General features: G+C 31.9%; 4 protein-coding genes across 8 annotated transcripts; 2 read left to right on the top strand and 2 right to left on the bottom strand.

The window, feature by feature from the left end:
- Positions 1 to 181: 181 nt before the first annotated feature.
- Positions 182 to 1,012, top strand: LOC112718046 (uncharacterized). The gene has a single exon (XM_025769954.1). The coding sequence runs from the start codon at positions 182 to 184 to the stop codon at positions 1,010 to 1,012; it is 831 nt and encodes a 276-aa protein (XP_025625739.1).
- A 4,585-nt stretch (positions 1,013 to 5,597) lies between these two features.
- LOC112717011 (protein TIC 20-IV, chloroplastic) lies at positions 5,598 to 8,443 on the bottom strand. Its single transcript, XM_025769102.3, has 4 exons — positions 8,311 to 8,443; positions 7,502 to 7,609; positions 6,806 to 6,885; positions 5,598 to 6,470 (listed from the first exon to the last, which is right to left on the bottom strand). Exons 2-4 carry the CDS (start codon positions 7,576 to 7,578, stop codon positions 5,755 to 5,757), a joined length of 873 nt encoding a protein of 290 aa, XP_025624887.1. The 5' UTR covers positions 7,579 to 7,609; positions 8,311 to 8,443; the 3' UTR covers positions 5,598 to 5,754.
- Positions 8,444 to 10,328: 1,885 nt separating this feature from the next.
- Positions 10,329 to 15,087, bottom strand: LOC112717010 ((+)-borneol dehydrogenase 2). The gene is made up of 2 exons (XM_025769101.3): positions 14,896 to 15,087; positions 10,329 to 11,619 (listed from the first exon to the last, which is right to left on the bottom strand). Exons 1-2 carry the CDS (start codon positions 14,946 to 14,948, stop codon positions 10,818 to 10,820), a joined length of 855 nt encoding a protein of 284 aa, XP_025624886.1. The 5' UTR covers positions 14,949 to 15,087; the 3' UTR covers positions 10,329 to 10,817.
- Positions 15,088 to 16,287: 1,200 nt separating this feature from the next.
- On the top strand, positions 16,288 to 20,789 carry LOC112717009 (uncharacterized). Of its 5 annotated transcripts, none has more exons than XM_025769098.3 (5): positions 16,312 to 16,622; positions 16,822 to 16,940; positions 18,230 to 19,470; positions 19,600 to 19,716; positions 19,803 to 20,789. In XM_025769098.3, the coding sequence occupies exons 3-5, from the start codon at positions 18,271 to 18,273 to the stop codon at positions 20,556 to 20,558; spliced, it is 2,073 nt and encodes a 690-aa protein (XP_025624883.1). In that variant the 5' UTR covers positions 16,312 to 16,622; positions 16,822 to 16,940; positions 18,230 to 18,270; the 3' UTR covers positions 20,559 to 20,789. The 5 variants fall into 5 exon arrangements, with proteins under 5 accessions (XP_025624885.1, XP_025624883.1, XP_025624884.1 ...); XM_025769099.3 differs by having other exon boundaries at positions 16,361 to 16,622; positions 16,822 to 16,915; XM_072205742.1 differs by having other exon boundaries at positions 16,369 to 16,622; positions 16,822 to 16,909.
- Positions 20,790 to 21,021: the final 232 nt, after the last annotated feature.

The raw sequence follows: 21,021 nt of genomic DNA, 5'->3' as shown, positions 1-21,021 counted from the left end.
TGATGACATCCTCCTCTGATGACGGCTACGAGAGCACGGAGGATGAACCTTACAAACCTCCACCTCCAGAGTATAATGATAGTGATGATGAGAATAGCAGTGGAGAAGAGAAACGTACCAAAAAGAAGAGAAGTATGACTTACAAGGGAAAAAAAGTGGCTGTACCAAAAAGAAGAGAAGTATGACTTACAAGAGAAGTATGCATACCCCTGTTTCCTCTGATGAAGAACCTGGAAAGCAACACTGGCCTGAGTTCAATGATGAGTATGGATTTGGAGAAGGCCACTTTGAAGTAGGTACCAAGTTTGTAACTCTTGATGATTTTAAAGAAGTGGTAAAGGACTTGTTCATATCTGAGGGTAGGCAGCTTCAATGGATTAAAAATGATAAAGAAAGGGTTCGGGTAGGCTGCAAAGGAGAAGAATGTCCATGGGTTGTACATGTATCCTACAATAATTCTCTTAGGTGCTTCCAGGTTAAGACTTTTAAATCTGAGCCTACATGTGCAAGGGACATGGGGAGTAATGCTACTGACCAACACTGGCTGAGCAACAAAATTGAAAAAAGGCTAGGTATCCATCTTCAGATGACTAGGAAGGAGGCTAGTGATTTTCTGAAAGATGAGTTTGGGATACATCCTAATGATAAGATGGTTTACAGGGCACTAAAGGAGGCAAGAGACAGAATTGTCGAAAGCGAGAGTGAGCAATATGGAAAGCCGAGGGATTATCTATTTGAACTCTTACGCAGCAACCCTGGATCTACTGCACTCTTAGAAGTGATACCAATTCCACAATCCCTACCAGTGTTTGATATGATATATATATGCCTGGATGCATGCAAAAAAGGTTTCAAGAGTGGCTGTAGACCTCTAATATATTTGGACGGATGCTTTCTTAAGGGGTACTTTGGTGGACAGTTACTTTCAGCGATTGCCCAAGATGCCAATAATCATTTCTATACCATTGCTTATGCTGTTGTCGGATCAGAAACAAAGGAGTCATGGAAATGATTTTTAACTCTCTTACAAGAAGATCTTGGGAATGCAAGTGTGCATGGATGGAACTTTATGTCAGATCAACAAAAAGTTAGTAATATATTTATTTATCTTTATGTTCTGAAATCTAGTTCATTATGCTTCTATTATGAGACTTTTGGTTTATAAAATTATGCAGAAATTAAGTGTTGTTCTATTTTTAACTTTTTTTACTAAATTGCAATCTTTAAGTTTTATCACATTAGTTAACATTAGTTAGCATTAGCCAATATTAGTTAACGTTAGTTAACATTAGTTAACATTAGCCAATATTAGTTAACAGGGGTATGTGTCAGATTTAATTAACATTAGTTTATTTATGCACTGAACTGACATTAGTTTTATTAGTCAACATTAGTTAGCATTTATTTATTAACATTAGTTTATTTATGCATTTGTTCAAGTTTTATTAGTCAACATTAGTTAGCATTTGTTTATTAACATTAGTTTATTTATGCATTTGATTTAATTTTTCAAAAATTTATAAATTTGAGTTAGTGAGACTTACACCAAATTTTTAGCTACAACTAGTTAAATAGTTGGTGCTAATCTTTAATTTGGATTGAGGAGTGTCTTCATATGACAGTGCCATGTTCGTTCTATCAAAGTCTTTGGATGAATGTTTATTATATTAGACCTGTACATATGTGAATTGCTTTTGCTAATGTGTTAGAAGGTTTTTAAATCAATGAACAAGCTTTTACTCTCATTAGCCAAGGCAGGGGTTGCTGTCAAAATTTTTTCAGTTGCTGATATACCCTTGTACACTATCGTTGAAGTTGGTGTATTTTATTAGTTAACATTATGTGGATTACATCACACTTTTTAATGCTTTTTTGTTTATTTTGAGATGATATTCTACTACTTTTAGGGCCTTCTTGAAGCAATGAAAGAGGTGATGCCCGAGGCACCACATCGTAATTGTGTGATGCATATGTGGAAAAACTTCATCAACCGATTTAAGGATCTGCAAGTCAGAGATGCGGTTTGGGAGTGTGCAAGTTGTTCAACCCCTCCTGAGTTTGTAGAGACTATGAAAAAGCTTAAGAAGATTAATGAAGAGGCATGGGAGTATCTTACAAGATTTGATCCTCGGGTGTGGGTGAAGGCTTACCTTAACCATGGCCCCAAGGTTGATTCTTTGACAAATAATATGTGTGAATCCTGGAATGCCAAAATAGGAAAGTACAGAGTGAAGCCTATTCTTACAATGTGTGAAGAGTTGCGCTGTTATGTCATGAGGAGAATGACGAAGCATATCACTCTACTATCAGATTATCCTGGAAAGCTTGCTCCCGTACAGCCAAAAAACTTGGCCGATTGATTAAGCCCAGCAACAGATGGAATGCAGAATGGACATGTGACAACGAGAGGAAGCGGTTTGAAGTGAGTCGCAAGACATCAAGAGTTGATGTTGATTTGATGAAGCATACCTGTTCATGCAACATGTGGCAACTAACAGGTTGACTTACTTACTCTTTGATTAAAAACTTGTTTTGTTGAGTAATGTATTCTAGATTGCTTATGTGATTTTGGAATTATAGGAATGCCTTGTGTTCATGTGATTGCTGCTATTAGGAAGAAGCATGACAAACCAGAAGATTATGTGCACAAATGGCTTTGCATGGAGTCCATCCATCTGACTTATGCACACTCAATCCAACCAGTTCCCAGTGAAGAATATTGGCATAGAACAGGTTATATCAAGCCAAATCCTCCACCCATCAAGAGGCCCATTGGTAGGCCAAAGGTGCATAAAAGAAAGAAGGATCCAATAGAGGATTTGATCCAAGGGGACAAGGTAAGAAAAACATTTCGCATAACATGTAGCAAGTGCGGCGAGAAGGGTCACAACTACAAGACGTGCAAGGGAGCACCATCTAATCCTAACTGGAAGCCTAAAACCAGGAAACCAAAGCACCAGAGCTCAAGCAGTGAAGCACTAGTGGAACTTCCATTATCCCAATCTGCTCCAGAGCTTGAGGTAACAAAGCACGTGAGGATTTAGTTGTCCGTGCTATGAATGATGAAGGATTTATGTGTCTTCAATACAAAATTTAAGGGATTTATGTGTCTTCATTATAAAAGTTAAAGGATTTATGTGTCTTCATTATAAATGTTAAAGGACTTATGTGTCTTCATTATAAATGTTGTAGGCTGGCCAGAATACACAACAGGCAGCTCCAGCTGAACAAGCACAGGACACTCCAGCAAATGCAGCACCATTAAGCCAAGCACCAATCAAGACAACAAAACATACTCATTCCAAAACACCAGCTAAATTTAGGCCAAAGCAACCAATCAAAAGGCCACCTGCACCAACTACAACTCAGACTCAAGTTGCTCCACCAACTTCAACAAGTGTGACAACAACATTGAGTGGAGGAGTATCAAAGGAGACACTAGCAGCAACAAGTTCTGCCACAATAGGACCATTCAAGTTTATACCAAATCCAGGCTTCAAGAACTAGAAAAAGTGACGTGCTTGTTCCTGACTTATTTTGGAAACAAAAATTAGTTTTTTGCTGCAATAGTTGGTTGTAATACATATTGGCAAACTTTCTTTTAGCCAATTTAGTTGCTTATGAGTTAGTATTTTGGAATCCGAGGGCTGATATATCTGCTACAGTTACTTATCCTAGATGTTATTATGTTGTGGTATGACAATATTCCTATATTATGGTTTATGTTCAATGAATGAATTATTGTTGATTGAATGAATTATATATGACTTGTTTCTGGTTTAGGTTCATCTCTTGCATGTAAACATGTATGTTACACGCATTCTATATCTATATCAAGCCAACAAGATATGGATAATTAAAATCTTCTTTCTTTCATTTATATTAGCTAAAATAGTTAACAGATATAATTTATTACAATCCACATTTTTTTTATATTTTTCATACCCTAAATAAACAAAGACCAACAACTACAACAATCAAGCTTAGTACTATGACCCAAAAGTTACTGCTTTTCCTGTTCTCTAGGTAAATTATCCTTTGCTCTAGATCAGCCATTTTGTTCTCCAATTCTATCTTCCCAAAATGTTCTTCAACATTTAAGCTCTGATTGTTACCCAATTCCTTTGTTGGCTCCATGCACCCAATTCTTCCAATATGGTCATCAACCCACACAAAGAATTTACAATATGATTGTTTCACCTAAATCAATTCAGATAGTATGAAAATATGTTGGTAAAAAAAAACTCTCAACTTCATCAATATACATGAAAAATTGTGAGCTTACCTTGAAGAATGGGCATCCGAAGAATAGTCTGTTTGGGTTGGTATTTGTCTTCGACATGTAAAATATCGCATACATCCCGCAGAAGCATTTTGGAGCGATGCAATCTTTCTCATCCCCAGCTTGAACTGAACATGGAGCAGCATTTACAATCGAGCCTTCCTGTCGTCTGCCACCACCTCCGCATTGTCTCTTGATTGATGAGCTTCCATCACTTGCCATCAATTTAAGCAACACCACCATGAACAAATCTGAACAACCGTTGCGTATGTTACTTCAGAAAACCCAGTTTATATCTCATTAGGGTTACCTTATGAAAACGACATCGTTTTGATCTGTAAGGACCTATTTGTCCTTCGAACTTTTTTTCCCTTCCAGCGTGGCACCGTAACGGACACCTGGACACCGTTACAGCCATGTCAGCCAATTCCGTTTGATGTGTGAGAGGAAAATAGACGGAATGACTAAATTGTCTTCCGTTTGTTAAAGTCAGGGACTTTTTTGTATTTAAATTTTGTCAGGGATGTATTTGTCAAAAACTTAAAAAGTCAGAGACTTATCTGTCTTTTTCCCTAATAATTATTAGGAGAATAATTTTGTCGTTCCTTAATTAATAATTTCACTTTTTTATTTTATGTTATTTCCAAATCATTCTTAATAAAAAGTTTATGAAAAATAAAACAATAAAAATGAAAGATAATTTAAAAATATACAAAAAGAATTATTAAATACACTTAGTCGTATATATATACTAACAATGAAAATTAAAAAGATTTTAGTACACAACCTTTTTGTTCCTAAACTAAAACTACACTCCATTACAATTATAATTTAAAGTATTTCTCATTTTGCCTTATCATATATAGATTATTTTAATAAAAATTAATAAATAAAATAATAAATTAACAGATACATTATACCTGTTAATTAATACACTAGTATTTACAAAAATATTTTATTTCTTGTTTAGTAGTTTTACTATACCAAAGTAACTTGCTTTCTTACCACCTGAACAAGAATTATTTATTCTTAATTGATTATACAAAAATAATTCTACAAATAAACAATTATTAAGGTAAATTTAATTTAATGAAGTTTCACGAACGCACCCAAAATATATGGAAATTACCATAATAGAAACGTGCACAAAGCAGCATGTATTTACAAGCCAATTCAATCATTCAACTTCATTTAAGGTATCTTATATTCTTATCATTTATCTAAACTGAATTTAGGTTCAATTTAAATTCAAATGAGGGGGAAGAAAGGCTTGTGAGCTTGTCCCTCAGAGCAAGAAAAACAAGAGAAAACTGGATTCTCTATCAGAAAGAATATATAGCCCCTCATCTATTTGACCATTCATATTGTAACTGTAATGGAAGAAAGTCAAACCAACCATAACATCCTTGCTTTCAGCTGCAAAATCCACATACAAGTACATTATGCTCTCTCTTTCTTGATCACTCACAACACTACCTTAATCCTAAACCATATAGAGAATGAATGAATGCTGATTCACTAATAACAGGGATCTTCACAAAGGTACCCAGAAGTGCACACCTTATACACTCTCCCAATATGAGAATATATGCCAAAGCCACACCACCCCAATAATACATACCAAGTGTCCCTTTGAAGTGTATAAGTGGCACGAAATTGCACGTGACCCAGAATATCTGCTGCGCGATTTCGAGTAGCATTCCCATCATTACATGGTACCTGAAGAGAAGGGGAAATCTACTGTTCTTTACAACTCCAATGATGGCCAAATAGCAATAGAGTATGGGGAACCAGGTTGGTAGTCTGTTGACGGCTCCGGGGATATAGTAGATCAGATTTTGGAAAAGTGGGAATTTTTCGAGTAAAGGTTCAAGATAAAACCCAGTTGCAGACATCTGCAATGCAATTAGATAGGGAATACAACATAGTGTCCTCCACCACCATTCTGGCTTCTCTGCATTTGCAGGGATTCGAAAGCCAGAAGAATGATATATGTATGCTTGACCACGGATCTTCGAATTGGATCCACGAGATGTAGGAGTTTTGAGTGTGAGATGATCTCGGTCACCGGAAAAATATGTGGATGAATCAGCTGTCAGTGCGGCATATGTTTTTCCCAAAGCAGCAATCAGTGATGGCTTATCTGTTTTCCTTGGAACAGCAGTCAACAATGGGATATATGTTCTTCCTGAAATCAAAAGTAGGGATTTTTAATACTCAGTATTTTTAGAAGCATTGCAAATCTGCGACTAAACACAGGCGCGTGATAGAACTACCACTTTCAGACCAACATCCTCTATTATGTATTTATTATTTAACATTGAGATAAATGAATGTTGCACCATAATAAGGCTCCTGCAATAATTAATTAAGCCAAAACCAATGTGAAGTTACAGAAGTCCTCCCATATCACTGTTGCTATAGCTAGACAAGATGTAATATTTCATTGAATTGATATTATTGGGTTCAAACATAACATCACAACAAATACCAGGAAAGCTGGGTACAGAAGCGCTCACTTACCCAAAGAAATGGCTGGAAGAGACATGCCATGACTCTTTTTCAAGTTGATAGCAGTGCCTTTTGGACTCAAAACTCTACTCCTGGATAGAACCAACAAAACCATGAATTTTGCATACAAAAACAGTGAAGAATTTTTAAATACTAATTACTAGCTGATCAGAGCAAAAAACCCTGGGCAGGACCAATTTATCTTATCGTGGAGATAGTAGGCCTTTGGCCCCGTAGTATCAATAGAAGTGCTGGCAAATGAGATGGACTTAGTATAACCCAATATGTTTTAAGTTCCATGACATCAACGATAAATAAAACCCATCTACTCAAAGCCTCAACCTATGTTCTCCTGATGTTAGGCATGGTGATAGAACAAGACTTTCAGATACATAGGTGGCTGCGGGAAGAGGCAACTAAGTTGGGATATGTTTCTTTTTATTTGGCATATCTCAGGCTAGGAAATCGAATTCCTTTTACTTCCTAAAAAAATCTATTTCCAAAGTTGTTCATCAATAAAGATTTATCTCCATTGGATTTTGAAACATGAGAATTGCCAAAGACACCATTAAACTTTTTTAAAAAAAAAAGACACATACAAACAACATCATCAAACAAAACATCAAAAACAATAATAGTGATTTGTTGTAATTAAAAAAGAAATACACCAAGGGGATACTGTGGATTTCGGAGAAGGAAAGGGAATACCTGATAGGAGGAACATGAGGATGGCAAAGATGTGAAGAAGATAAGCCACAGGAGGCTGCAACCAATTGAGGTGCCATATCCTTTTGTATCTACCAAGATGAGGAGAACCTATCAAAACATACCACCATGGATTATGAGCTGGAACTAGATACAGCCTAGCTCACTTTATCAGCAAGTTCATAATTCGGATTGACAGGGTTAAAAGCTATGTTGCACAGATAAGATAAGAGTAGGAGCACACACATATATAAGAGAAAATTGAAAATTTCACAAAAGTAAAATAGAAAACACAAACCGTTTTCAATTTCTGCATAACAAGAAGTCAATCAATCACATAGCATTATATTTACAGCAACATATCTACACCTAATTGCAAATTTTCTTTTCATTTTCTTTTCCAAGGCAAGGCACAAGCTGAGCAATGGTGCTCCTTGTTTCTATGATACCTATGCAATTTCTTCCACAACCTTAACCCTACACTTTCCCTTCAAACCCTTACCCGAATAAATTTGCAATTCCTCAAATTGTATCGGGTAAAATTGCACGTCAAACAAAATGTTCGCTCAAAAAATACATTATGAAAAATGAAATATTCATCAGTAAAATGAACAAAACAATTCGGAGCAATCAAAGCCTTGATCATTGATAAACAAATTTCTACAATTGATAGCATCAGATAAAGAATATAGAAGATGAAAACGAATAAAAAACAAACAACGATACAATTTTAACTAATGAAGACAATAAACAAGAAGCAGAGAAATTTCTATGAAGGTAAAAAAAGGAAAGAAAGAAAGAAAGAAGAAAACCTTGGTGTAATGGTAGTTTGAAGAAAGAAGAAGAGGAAGCGGAAATTGAAGGAAGAGATTAAAGAAACGAAAACGATAAAGTGAGAGAGAAGAAGCTCTTTCAGTAATGGGCCGGGTTCGGACTTTGGTAAAAAAAAAATCTGGATAGTCAAACATTCAAACCACCTTTACCTTTTTTTTCTACACTCTTCCATCAAACAAATAAAAAATTATTTATTTTCTCTTGAAAGAATAATGATACATAGCCGGCAAATCTGGCCGAATAGTCAATTTATTTATCGGCTTAAGTAAGTAATTAACAAATTAATTTTTAACTTGTTAAGTCAAAGATATCGTAAACAATAAAAAAATATTATATATATGTGTTATTTATTTATTTAATATATGTTAATTAGTTTTGCTAAAAAGAGTTTAAATTTATTCGAAGAAGAAAAAAAAAGTTTTTTATTATATAAAATATACATTAAAAATAAGTTAAATAAAATATATAATGATTAATTTTAGTATATAAATAGTATTTTTTATTTTTAAAAATTAAAAAAAACTTAAATTTATCTTTGATTCTACATTTTAAGATTATGTAAATTTGTTTTATCTTTGATTTTAATGTAATTGAAAAGTATACCTTTTTTTGTGAAAAATGCTATAGGAGTATTATAATTTATTGTTTTTGTCATTATTAACTATCAATATTTAAAAAATATAAGATAAAATATATTATTAAATTATTAAACTAAAAAAACTAAATTAATAACTAAAAATAATTATTAAAAATAATAAATTTTAATAATTTTTTAATATTTTTCGTCTCTTGTTTTATAGTCCAACATAAATAAATTTATTTGTCTTTTCAGATATAAATGTTATGTTTTTTTTTTCACAATACATAAGTGCAGTTTAAATTTCTATTTCTTTAAATCAAAGTTTTTGTTTTTGTAAAAAAATAATTAATCGAATAATTTTCTATATATAACAAAAGTCAATATTTAAAGAAAAAAGGACAAATAAATCTTAGTTTATTTCATAAATATTTAAATTTTTTAAAATAAAAAAATATATTTAAATTCTTAATATTCTCAAAATTTTGATACCTAAATTTCTCTTTTCATATGAACTTATGAAATATAACGAAAAAACACTGTTTTGCAAATGTGACTATTATGGCATTTTAGTGTTTAGGGACTTTTTTTAAACCATTCACGTCATATACTGTAATGATCACATCTGTAAAATGGTGTTTACATCAAATTTTTTCATTAATTTTACAATCCAAATGAATGGAGAGATTTAAATGTTTAAATTTTAAGAAAATAAAAAACTTAAATATATTATTTAATTTTCAAATACTTAAATGTTTACGAAATAAAATATCATGTATCTATTATCATTTTCTCATATTTAAAGTTGTATTGCAAGCAAAAACAACTTTAGACATCATCAAATGGTGTTTACTAATATTAAAAACATGTGCTTGTGGCGTTGCCTTATGGCTTATCACCTTCTCCTTTAGTTTTGAATACAAAAACTATTCCAACATATTTGAGAAAAAACAAGTCTTTGAATTAGTCATCTAAAATTCGAGTATTAAAAATAAAAATTATATTTGTTAGAAAATTTCTACCTCTGTCATAGAAGTTTATTCAAATGGCTCAAAAATATAATTTAAACATAAATGACAAATATATTTTAATAATCAATACCATATTTATTTGGATTAAATTTGTTGCTAGTATTCTAACGTAAAACAATTAGCAAGAGCTTGATATTGACTTTTACACTGTTATAATAGAGTTATATAAATGAGTTAGAAAGTAATTTTTTAAAGGTGAAAACTATTAGGTGTACGTAAAGTTGATATCTAAAAGTCGTTAGATGAAAATTTAGTCAAATCAATTAAATCATCTAATGGTTCTCAAGTATCAACTTCACGTGAAGTCGACTTCATCTGAATTTTTCCCTTCTTTAAAAGGTATAATATTTACGAAATAATTCCAAAAAAAAAAGTTTAAGTTTATGTATTTGAATAAAATAAGTAACTTCAATTAGAAAATCTCAATTAAATCATTACATACAACAACTAATTAGTTAAAAATATACTCGAACACAAATGTCATGTTTTTTCTTGTGCACAAAAAGAAATTCAAACATGAAATTTTAGGGGAAAAAACAAATGCCATGTAAGGTAAAAATTTATATGCAAAAATTTATATGCAGTTATTTTAATATGAAGTTGTTAGTTGAAAATTGTTAGATACTTTAATATATTTGACTAAATTATTATTTAACGAATTTTAGTTATCAATTTCGTATGAAATCAGTTACACCTGTGTGAGTCATTTGCCATTGCATATAGCTATGTTTACAACATAGTGAAGACTCACGCATAATTATTTTCATATAAAGTTGATAGTTAAAAATCGTTAAATAATTTAACATGTTTGACTAAATTATTATCTAACGGTTCTCAACAAACAATTTCACACAAAAACAACTACATGTGAAGCATATTAACTTCTAAACACTTTGAGAGAGTGATTTACACTAGTAAAGCCTCCATCAAGCATCAAATTAGCTCCACTTATATATTTTGCTTCATCACTAGCCAAGAAGAGTACAGCATTAGCTACATCATCTTTGGTAAATTCCACTCCTTGTAAGTTAGCATTTTTCGCAACAAATGCGCAAAAACCGGTTTTAGCATCCTCCGTTCGCTCCTCCTCCGGCAAGTGAGCTAGAGCTAGATCTGTAAGAACGCCATACGGCGACACACAATTCACTCTTATTCCAAATTTTCCTAATTCGGCCGCAACGTTTTTTGTAAGGCCCAAAACTGCGTGTTTTGAGCCCGTGTATGCATGAGGCCCTAGGCCCCCTGTAGTACTAGACACGCTCGCTAGAGAAATAATTGATCCCGTTTTTCGCGGGATCATTATTCTAGCGGCGTGTTTCATTCCATGGAATACTCCTTTTACGTTAATGTTGAATACTTTCTCGAATTCTGATAAATCTGCATGGCGGATATCGGGACAAGGCGAGCCTGAAATTCCGGCATTGTTGACTACAATGTCAACAGTACCGAATTTCACGACGGTGAAGTCGATCGCACGGCTGACGTCATCCTCCGATGCCACGTCACAATGGAAGAAACAAACATTTTCTTCACCACCAAGGGATTCACAAACCTTTTTTCCAATATCATCTTGAATATCAGCTATGCAAATTTTTGCACCATGGATGTGAAAAATGCGTGTGATGCTTTCTCCAATGCCACAGGCTCCACCGGTAACCAGTGCTACTTTGCCTAATAACCTTGAGAGAAGAGAATTTAATTTAGTAAAATAACAAGGAAATGTCAAATCTATGTGCTTTATACGTGTTAGAATATAATTAGGATTAATTATGATCAATTAGAATTATTTAGTATATCTGAATATTTATTATAGAATATTACATTTTTATTATTATGATTCTTTTAACACCTATAAATATATTTTTATATTGTATCATTTCAGACAACTTGAATATACTCAATAATATACAATTTTTTTTTTCTAATTTAGTCTCTTGTTTTTAACATGGTATCAGGATTATGGTACAATATGATTTTTTTAATTAAAATTTGAAAATTATTTACTGTTTGATAATATAATAATACACGATTGAAATAATATAATTTGACTAATGAAAATAATATTTTTAATAATATATATTTTAAATAAATTCGACCAATTCAAGAATAATTCACTATTTGCAACTTTTTATTATTAGTTTATTATGACATTTTATCATTAATTATAAAAATATTACTTCACAATAACAAGCTCCATAGCATAAATATTAATAACAATTGTTGGTGAATTTTCCTCATCAAAGATAATGATTAATATATTTCTATCATTTAGCAAATTATAAGTTAACAAATTAAAATTGATAGAATAATACATGAATTTACCTAACATGTTCGTAAACATATATGTTAAGGGTATTATTAATAAAATATTTTAAATATCATTTTAAAAAAATACAAAAAAATTTAAATTTTTATATTTTTAATAAAAAAAATTAATTTATAATTTTATCATGTGTCTGTAAAATATAAGTTAGCCAAACCTTTAATTCATATCAACGAATTTCTAATTTTCTAGTATAAATATGTCTTAAATTCTAAATTAATTAACTTTGAAAACGTGCGACTATGAAAAAGAATGATAACAAAAATAAATAAATAATAATAAATGAATTAAATGAATGCAATTTGACATTTTGTGCAACAAGTGATGGAACTCATTGCTTGATCCATTCGGTGCACTCTCTATTTATTGAAGGGGAGAAAAAATTAAACCATTGAAGTTTGAACTTTGAAGAAATATGTGTAGAAAAAAAAAAAAAACACGTCATAATCGTATTTATTGTGTTGTGAAATATTAGGAACATGAAGTTCTATAAACAAAATGCCATGTCTAATTTTCGATGGAAACAACTATGGGAGATGAAAGAATGTGGATTTTATATTTTATTTTTTTTCTCACTGTTTAATTTATATGTCTTTGTGGTGAGAGATTGTAAAAAATTAAGTAGTGTTGGTAAAAATTACAAATTATCTCTTCGGAATTATTTATAAGTTTGTTTAGATGTTATTAAGTTAAAAAAAATCTATTTTTTTTATTTTTTAGTATTTTTGGCTTAATAGTAAAAATAAAAATACTAAAAAAATAAAAAAATCTTTTTTTAAAAATTATAATTTACATATTTGAAAAAAATATTTTTTACTTTAAAAGGTATACTTTTAACCTAATAAATAAATAAAAAATATTTATATTGTTATATTTAAACATAAAATTATTTTTTTAATTAAAAAATAACTTAAAAAAAGATTTTCATAAAAGTTCATTCAAACAAGTTTTTTACTTCTATGGCACATTTAATGCATGTTTGAGTAGTAACTATAGACGTTTATGTTTTTATATATATGTAAAATGATTTGCTTATTACCATGTGTTTTAAGGCTAGATATATATTGAAATGATTAATTAAAAAAGTTTTTATAATATATTTATTAAATATCTTTTAGAGTAAAATTTTTTATTAAAAATAACTTTAATATATGTTTTTAAGGCAAATATTAACAAAATTTATATAAAAATTAAATAAGTAATTACAAATATTTTAGGAACATATATTAATTGTGCTAAAAAAAAAAGGAAAAACTCCTATTCTTACGTCTCTATAGTTTCTTATCTTTTTATCATGTTGTTCTTTTAGAAATATAAAATCAATGGTGAATGTGAACAAGCACATGATCATGTGGTCATGCTCATTTTTTGAGGACAACTCCACCAACACACTCTTCCTTTACATAAGTACATTTGTATTTAGTAAGTGAATTTGAATAGTGTTATGACTTTGAGTCTTCCTTGGAAAAAAAATTAAAAATATTATTTGTACATTAAAATTAATTATTATATATTTTTGTATAAATGTATATAATTTAATTTATTTTTAATGTGTATTTTATATTTTAATGTGTATTGTATACTAATAGTTAATTTTAATGTATACCTAAAATAATAATAAAAAAAATTAATGATATATAGTTTGAAATTGAATTACTATTCATTATTTTGCCTATCATTCATATGTTTACAATGAAATATTTGATTGTGATTTTTGTGATTATAATTTTGCCTATGAACATAATTCCATATAAGTCAAACCTTTCTACCATTTTTTCTAAATGCTATGAGTTGAGCCATAATAAAATTTGTGTCCCTTTTCTATAAACTTCCATATTATTTTGTGTTATTTAGGTTGATTTGGAAAATTTTAAAAATATTTTTTTTGAGTTTTTCACTTATAAAAACTAGTAATATTAATGTTTGGTGTAATTTTTAAAATCAAATTGCAGCTTTTTAGAAAATTATTTAGGAGTTTATAGAAAAATAAAAAAAATAACTTCTCTCATAATACTACTACTTTTTGCCACATTTATATAAAATAAGTACTTTTAAAACTAAAAATCTAAATATAAAATAATTTATTTATAAACTACTTTTAATATAATTATTTATTGTTTAAACTATTTTTTTCAAACATAGCTTAATTCAATTGTTTATCCAAATTGGACCTTAATCTTTTCCTTATCTAGATTTTCTAGTTTGCAACAAATAGCGTTTTTTTCCCTTAATAATTTGAAATTTTTGCTGACTAATGAGTTTTACATAGCTTCATTAGAACAACTAATTTAACTAAAAGCAATCTGAACTACCCAAACAAATTAAGAATTAAGATTTCAAACCAAATCCAGCAGCAGAAAAAAAACACAAGACCAGCTAAGATAAACTCATGTATATATGTACCTAAATCTTTTTTTTACAAATTTTTATTAAGATTGCTAATAATCTTCCAACAAAAAAAAAAAATCTACAGGCAGAAGCAGGATAAGCTAGTTCTACCTGACACAAGAATAAGATGGCATGACATGACATCAAAATAAATAAATAAAATGAGAATAATTAGGTTAAATTAGATCCAAAAACCCAAAGCAACAGAGATTGGAATAAATGAAGAATATAAAGAGTGTATTACCTTTGTGAAGGAAGAGAAGGTTGAAGATGATGATTATTGATGGAGGAAGACATGTTGTTGAGTGAAGTTCTTTCTTTCTCTCTCTCTCTCCTTCAATATTCCATATGCAATTCATGTGGTCTCCATTATTTTAGCTTTATAAACAAAATAGAATAGTGTTTTGGGTCCAGCAATAATGCATAGGAATACGATGTTTTGTTTCTACTCTAATACTTACTTCTTTATTTCTCACAGTGGAATCCTTGGCTGTAATTCACTTATTCATTTATATAAAATATATATTATAATATAAAATACACACCGAATATAAATTAAATAGTATATGTATTTATATATAAATAAATATAATTAATTAGAAAAAAAAAATAAATACGTCCTTAACTTTTTGGCTCACAAACATTTAAATTCTCAAAAATTTGAAAATACATTTAAGTTTTTAATTTTTTCTAAAATTTGAACGTATCGATCCCTCGATCTAATTTGTCCCATTTTAAAAACTCTTTTATGTGTGTACCTGTATATCGATCACGTCACTACAACAGAAGTTACGTTTTATTTTTCCGTTGGATCTGACATATTCAAGTGAATAGAAGGACTGATGCATCTAGATTTTAAAAAAGTCAGAAATTTAAATATATTTTTAAATTTTCGAGAATTTAAATGTACGTAAGCCGAAAAACCAATGACCTATTTATCTTTTTTTCTTAATTTTTTTATATATATAATATTTTTTATTTTTGTAGGTAATAAAAGTAACAACAATTTAAAAATAAATCAGTACAATCACTGATCAAAAAATTAGAAATCTCATTTAATATATGTTTTTATTTTCAGTTTTTTAATTTTCAAAATTTTGTAAAAATTTAATAGATAAAAAAAAACACAGATCTAGCTTGTCCAATTTTCTGCATGCAATAATATTATAGAACCAACTTTTCAATTAATATTAACCAGTTTTTTTTACTGTTATTTTGTTTATAATAATTTTTAAATTTTAAAATAAATTATTAATTTTAAATCTTAAATATTTTACAAAATAATAAATTTTAAAATTAAAAAAAAATTAATTAATATTAATTAACTAAAAGTTAATTATATTTACTTTCTCTAATACTATTTATCAAGAACTATTGCACCTGCTCCGTAGTTTGGACTTTGGAGTTTGGACAGGTTAGCTACCGGTCCAGATTTAATATCCATGTAAGAAAGCCGATTTTTTTTGTTATTCTAACATGACAAATCAAAAATTAATTCGTTACATATCTAAGATTTGTTGTTTATTAATAAATTTTTGTATGTATAAAATATAATTTGAATTTCTGATTTTTATTTAAGTAAACGAGTGAATTGACCATTCGAACAATTTAAATTATTTAAAGCCGATTTATTTTTATCTAACATCAAAATAAAATTTCTAGAAAATTGAAAAGAAAATAAAACTAAAACAAAAATAAAGAAAAAGAACAGCGTATCAGTGAAAAACAGGCACTCAATCTAAGGCACTTATCTCCATTCTGCGTCACTCTCTCTCTCTCTCTCTCCTTCGTGTATTTTGTTTTTATTTTTCTCCCCATTTTTTTTTTGTTTACTGCTTCGTGTTTCTCGCTGTGTGCGTCCCCAATATGACACCGTAATGACCCTATCTCGAACCCTAATTCCATAATCGGACCCTCTCCCTCACTCAATCGCTCTCGCCGGACACTCTTTTCAATAAAGCACATTTTCTGGTATTCTCTAATTTTTAATTTTATTCGGGATTGGTGTTTTTTTTTTCTAATTTACTTTTGTTATTTTTAATCTTATTGGAATTCAGCTTCTGCGATGGTTGTAATTGTTCGTGTTTATGACTAAAGGTTGATGTTTGTACTCTTGTTATGACTTGATGCTAGTTTATGGCGAATCATTTCATGGTTCTTTTGCCTTCAGGTAGTGATTGCTAAGAAGAGTTCACACAGCTGGCAAAGACTCGGAATTTATCCCAAAAAGACATCGGGTGGAGTGAGGGGCTCATTCGGTAGTGGTAGTGATTGCTAATTCATAGTTGGGTAAATGGAATTGGGGACTTTGCTTTGCATTCTCTTTGGTGTATCATTGAATTGACTCTGAGCTGGACCAAAATCCATGTTATGGACACCCATTCTTAGGATAATATTTGCAGTTTTTCACCTTTTTTGTGGATCCAAACTGTTCTAGAAGTTTAATCCTGTTGTCCATTGAATAGAATCATGTCGATTGCATTATCTGGTTTGCTGCATATATTGGGAGCTGCAGCATTCTTTGGCTATAGCTAAGCTGCCGGTTTGTGGCAGCCAAAGCCTCTATTTGCAGTTCTCTGCTGTTCAATTCTCTTATGCTACGGTTACATTAGGTTAACCTTTAACCTTTAGTCACCTCCTTCACAATCAACAAACACCATTTTGCACAATGGATTGTCATCCTTCGTGTTAACACTTTCCTCGTTCCCTTGAGTTTCAGACCATTCGGCTCAGCCTAGTGTGCTCTGTGCATCAACCGAGATTGTGATAATGTGAATCATTTGCTTTTTTATTCCATCAGAGAATGAAAAAAGAAAAAATTCGCTATCCTTCATTAGTTAGTGGATTTGTTGTGTTCTTTGTCACATTGATCTATTCAAATATTATGTTTGTTACATATTAGACTATTGCTATTTACTATTATGGCATGTTTGAAGTCCTGCTTGCCTGCTTCTATCACCTCTGTTTGATTACTGGTGATTGTCTTTAACCTATGGTTTTTTGTATTATGAATGATGAATATGTCTTATGTTACCACTAATTTTTGAGTGCCGAGAATATGTTTGAATTAAAGGTATTTGCATGTATCCATCACCTTTGGTGTGGAACGTAATATTGTTATTGCTGAAAGTCAATATCTTTACGTAATTATGTATGAAATGATGCAAGTCTAAACCAAAATTCACTGATCAGAAAACAAAGGTTCCAGAAAATTATTTTTCCTCAGATTATGGTTAGAGTATAATGCGATTTTGTTGCTGAAATCCTATTATGAAACCTTAATCTGTTAAAACTTTACAATCTTTGAAGTTTCAGGTGTTTTGGCTTCATTTGAATTATGCTTAACTGTGGCTAGATGTCTTTCTAAATTAATTGAAAATTTCGTCACCACCATAAGTTTCTTTTCTTCTTCTTTTTCCATTTTGTGGTACGATGGTTGCTTAGATCCAATTCCATGCTGTGCAACTGATTCAAACATCTGATGAAATTCTCTAGACAAGATTTGAGCTGTATGACATTGTTGTAAGAAAAAGCAATTTTTCAAACAACTGATCCAATTCCATGCTTGCTGATTGCAGTAACATTTCCTCTTAAAATTTGTGTGCGGAGACGTATAAATATGGAGCAGGAAGACAGCAAGGGAACTGAGAATTCCCTCGAAGTGCCTTCAAATCCTCAGTCATCAGAAAAAGATAGTAGCAATGAGACAAGTCCTCCTGAAGGATCCAATAAACCAGAGACTGAAGGATATAATAAACGAGAGACAGAAGGATCTGGTAAGCTGGAGCCTGATGGATCCGGTCAACTGGTGACTGAGGGATCCAGTCAACCAGAGCTGCAAGGATCTAATGCACCAGAGCCGAAAGGATCTAGTCAAGGAGAGTTGGGTAAGAAAAAAACTAAACGAGTGTTGAAGGTCAAAAGAATCCGCAAGAAATCAGTTAACACTGCTAAAGTAAAGGCAAATGGAAATAAGTCCTTGCAAAATGATGGCAAGAATAAGACAGTTCCTGTTGAAGGATCTAATAAACCAGATGCTGAAGGATCTACTAAATTGGAGCTTGATGGAGCCAGTCAGCAAGATCCTCAAGGATCTAGTCAGCAAGATCCTCAAGGATCTAGTCAGCAAGATCCTCAAGGATCTCATCAGCAAGATCCTCAAGGATCTATTCAACCAGAGCCAAGTGACAAGAATACTCCACGATCATTGAAGGCCAAAGCTAAAATTGTTAAGAAATCTAAAAATGTTAAGGAAAACGGTTTACAACAGATTCATGGTAAAGATAGAAAGTGGAAGAAGAACAAGAAGGTAGTTGGAAAGACCGATGAGCAACCTAAAGGGAAGAATTTGGAGGTTGAAAAGAGTGAAGAGAAAGAAAGTCCAAATAAGAGGACTAGTGACAAAGGTCCTATTGAGAAGAAGCATGAAGCTGAAAGAAGTAAGATCGTTGAGTCAAATAAGAGTGAGCCAAAACAGAATAATAAAGAGAAGCATAGAGGGGCAGACAAGGGTTCTAAGAGTAGAGCAAATAAAGATAAGCATGGTGGCATGGAAAATACCAGATCAAGTGAGAAGAAAAGAGAAAAACTTGGTGGTGTCATCTTCATGTGCAGTGGAAAGACAAAACCTGATTGTTTCCGATATCATGTAATGGGTGTCCCAGCTGGCAAAAAGGATGTTGTTTTAGGAGTCAAGCCTGGGATGAAGCTTTTTCTTTATGATTTTGATCTGAAGCTGCTGTATGGGATTTACAAAGCTTCATCTTCTGGTGGTATGAAACTTGAACCCCGAGCTTTCGGTGGTAACTTTCCTGCTCAGGTTATTTGCTCTCTTTCTTTTTTGTTTGTCCCAATATTGTCTTTTATTTGATCCGATTTTCAGTTTTTTATATCTTGCCCTAATCTTTGTCTCTCATGGGTTATGTGCTGATGGTTGTGAGGTCTTCAGGTGCGATTCACCGTTTCTCGTGATTGTTTCCCGCTACCAGAGAACATTTTCAGAAAGGCTATCAAGGAAAATTACAATGAAAAGAACAAGTTCAAAACCGAGCTTACTATCAGACAAGTCAGAATAACATATTGCTTCCGGTCAGCTATTTGTCAATTTCTTTAGTGATTTGTCCTAAATAATATTCAAGTGTTCTGTTTCAGGTTAGGAAGCTTACTGAACTCTTCCGAACAGTAGAAGCTCGTTCAACCTTACAGCCAGTCCGCTCCCCTCCAAAAGCAAGGATTCGAGATGTGGATGATCGCGATGTTGGTAGGGCGTACCATCGGCACAGGGAAAGTGCTGCTGGGGATCCGTATACCATTAGTAATATGAACAGATACAATGTGCTGCCTCATGAGAGGGATTCTCGAGTTGAACACCGAGAGGAAATTCCACGCGATCTCTTTCTTACAGAGAAGAGTTATCGAGCCTATGGTCTCCAAGGAGATGTAAGGTCTGTGGCCTCAGCTTCCCTTGTTAACCCTATACTGGAACCTCCTTACAAGAGAGATTATGAGAGGGACCATCTTCACCCAGATCCTATCTACATTGAAAACGTCCCTTCACGCGTTGAAGATCCTTATTATCGCAGTGCAATTTCTGATCGTAAAGAGGATCCTTATTATGCGTATCGCTATGGTGGTTCACCAAGAGATCCATATTTGCCACCTTTAGGTAGGGAAGACATCCCTAGAAGCTCTTATGTGGTTGGGGGACGGACTTTGATTGGGACTGGGACTGATGACTTGCAGAGGAGGGAGACAGTCCATGACAGGCATTACTCAACATATTCTGCCGCCGATGCCTTGTCTGAATATGAACGGATGCAGCAATACCGCCGAGAGAATTTGGAATCCGCATCTGTGCCAGTTTCATCTCGTTATTCTTTTGCTGGCACTTCATATTCACTCCGCTGAAGTCAACAATGTCTCATGTTACTCTCATGTTACTCTTAAGATTATCTTCCAATCTAGTGCCTCACCTTTAATAACTTGTATGGATGCTGGATGGTACTTGCTTTTCTGTGGAACTTCTGCAGAAAAGCATTCTACATTCTGTCTGGGATTTGAAAGCTGTAAAATGAACAAAATTGAAATTGTTGATGACAATTCAAGGAGCAGGCACCATTAGCTGTTGTTTTAACTTAATCATAATTTGTTGTTCATTTCTAATTTTAATATGCTGGTACAATGGTTTGTTTATTATCAGTTAGTTTCTGCTGCTATGTTTACATGTGGCTAAACTTTAAGTGCGATATCCTGCCTGATTTTGAATAATATTATGAAGCTGCTCTGTTTAGAATAATATTATGACATCCATAACGCAGTTCTAATCGGAAAATGGGAATTGAAGAACTCACCTTGGTGATGCTATTACAGA

This window comes from Arachis hypogaea, chromosome 10 (assembly GCF_003086295.3).
Source record: "Arachis hypogaea cultivar Tifrunner chromosome 10, arahy.Tifrunner.gnm2.J5K5, whole genome shotgun sequence".
NCBI classification, from domain to species: domain Eukaryota; kingdom Viridiplantae; phylum Streptophyta; class Magnoliopsida; order Fabales; family Fabaceae; genus Arachis; species Arachis hypogaea.
The sequence above is the reverse complement of the archived record's forward strand: the minus strand, read 5'-3'. Positions and strand labels throughout refer to the sequence as shown.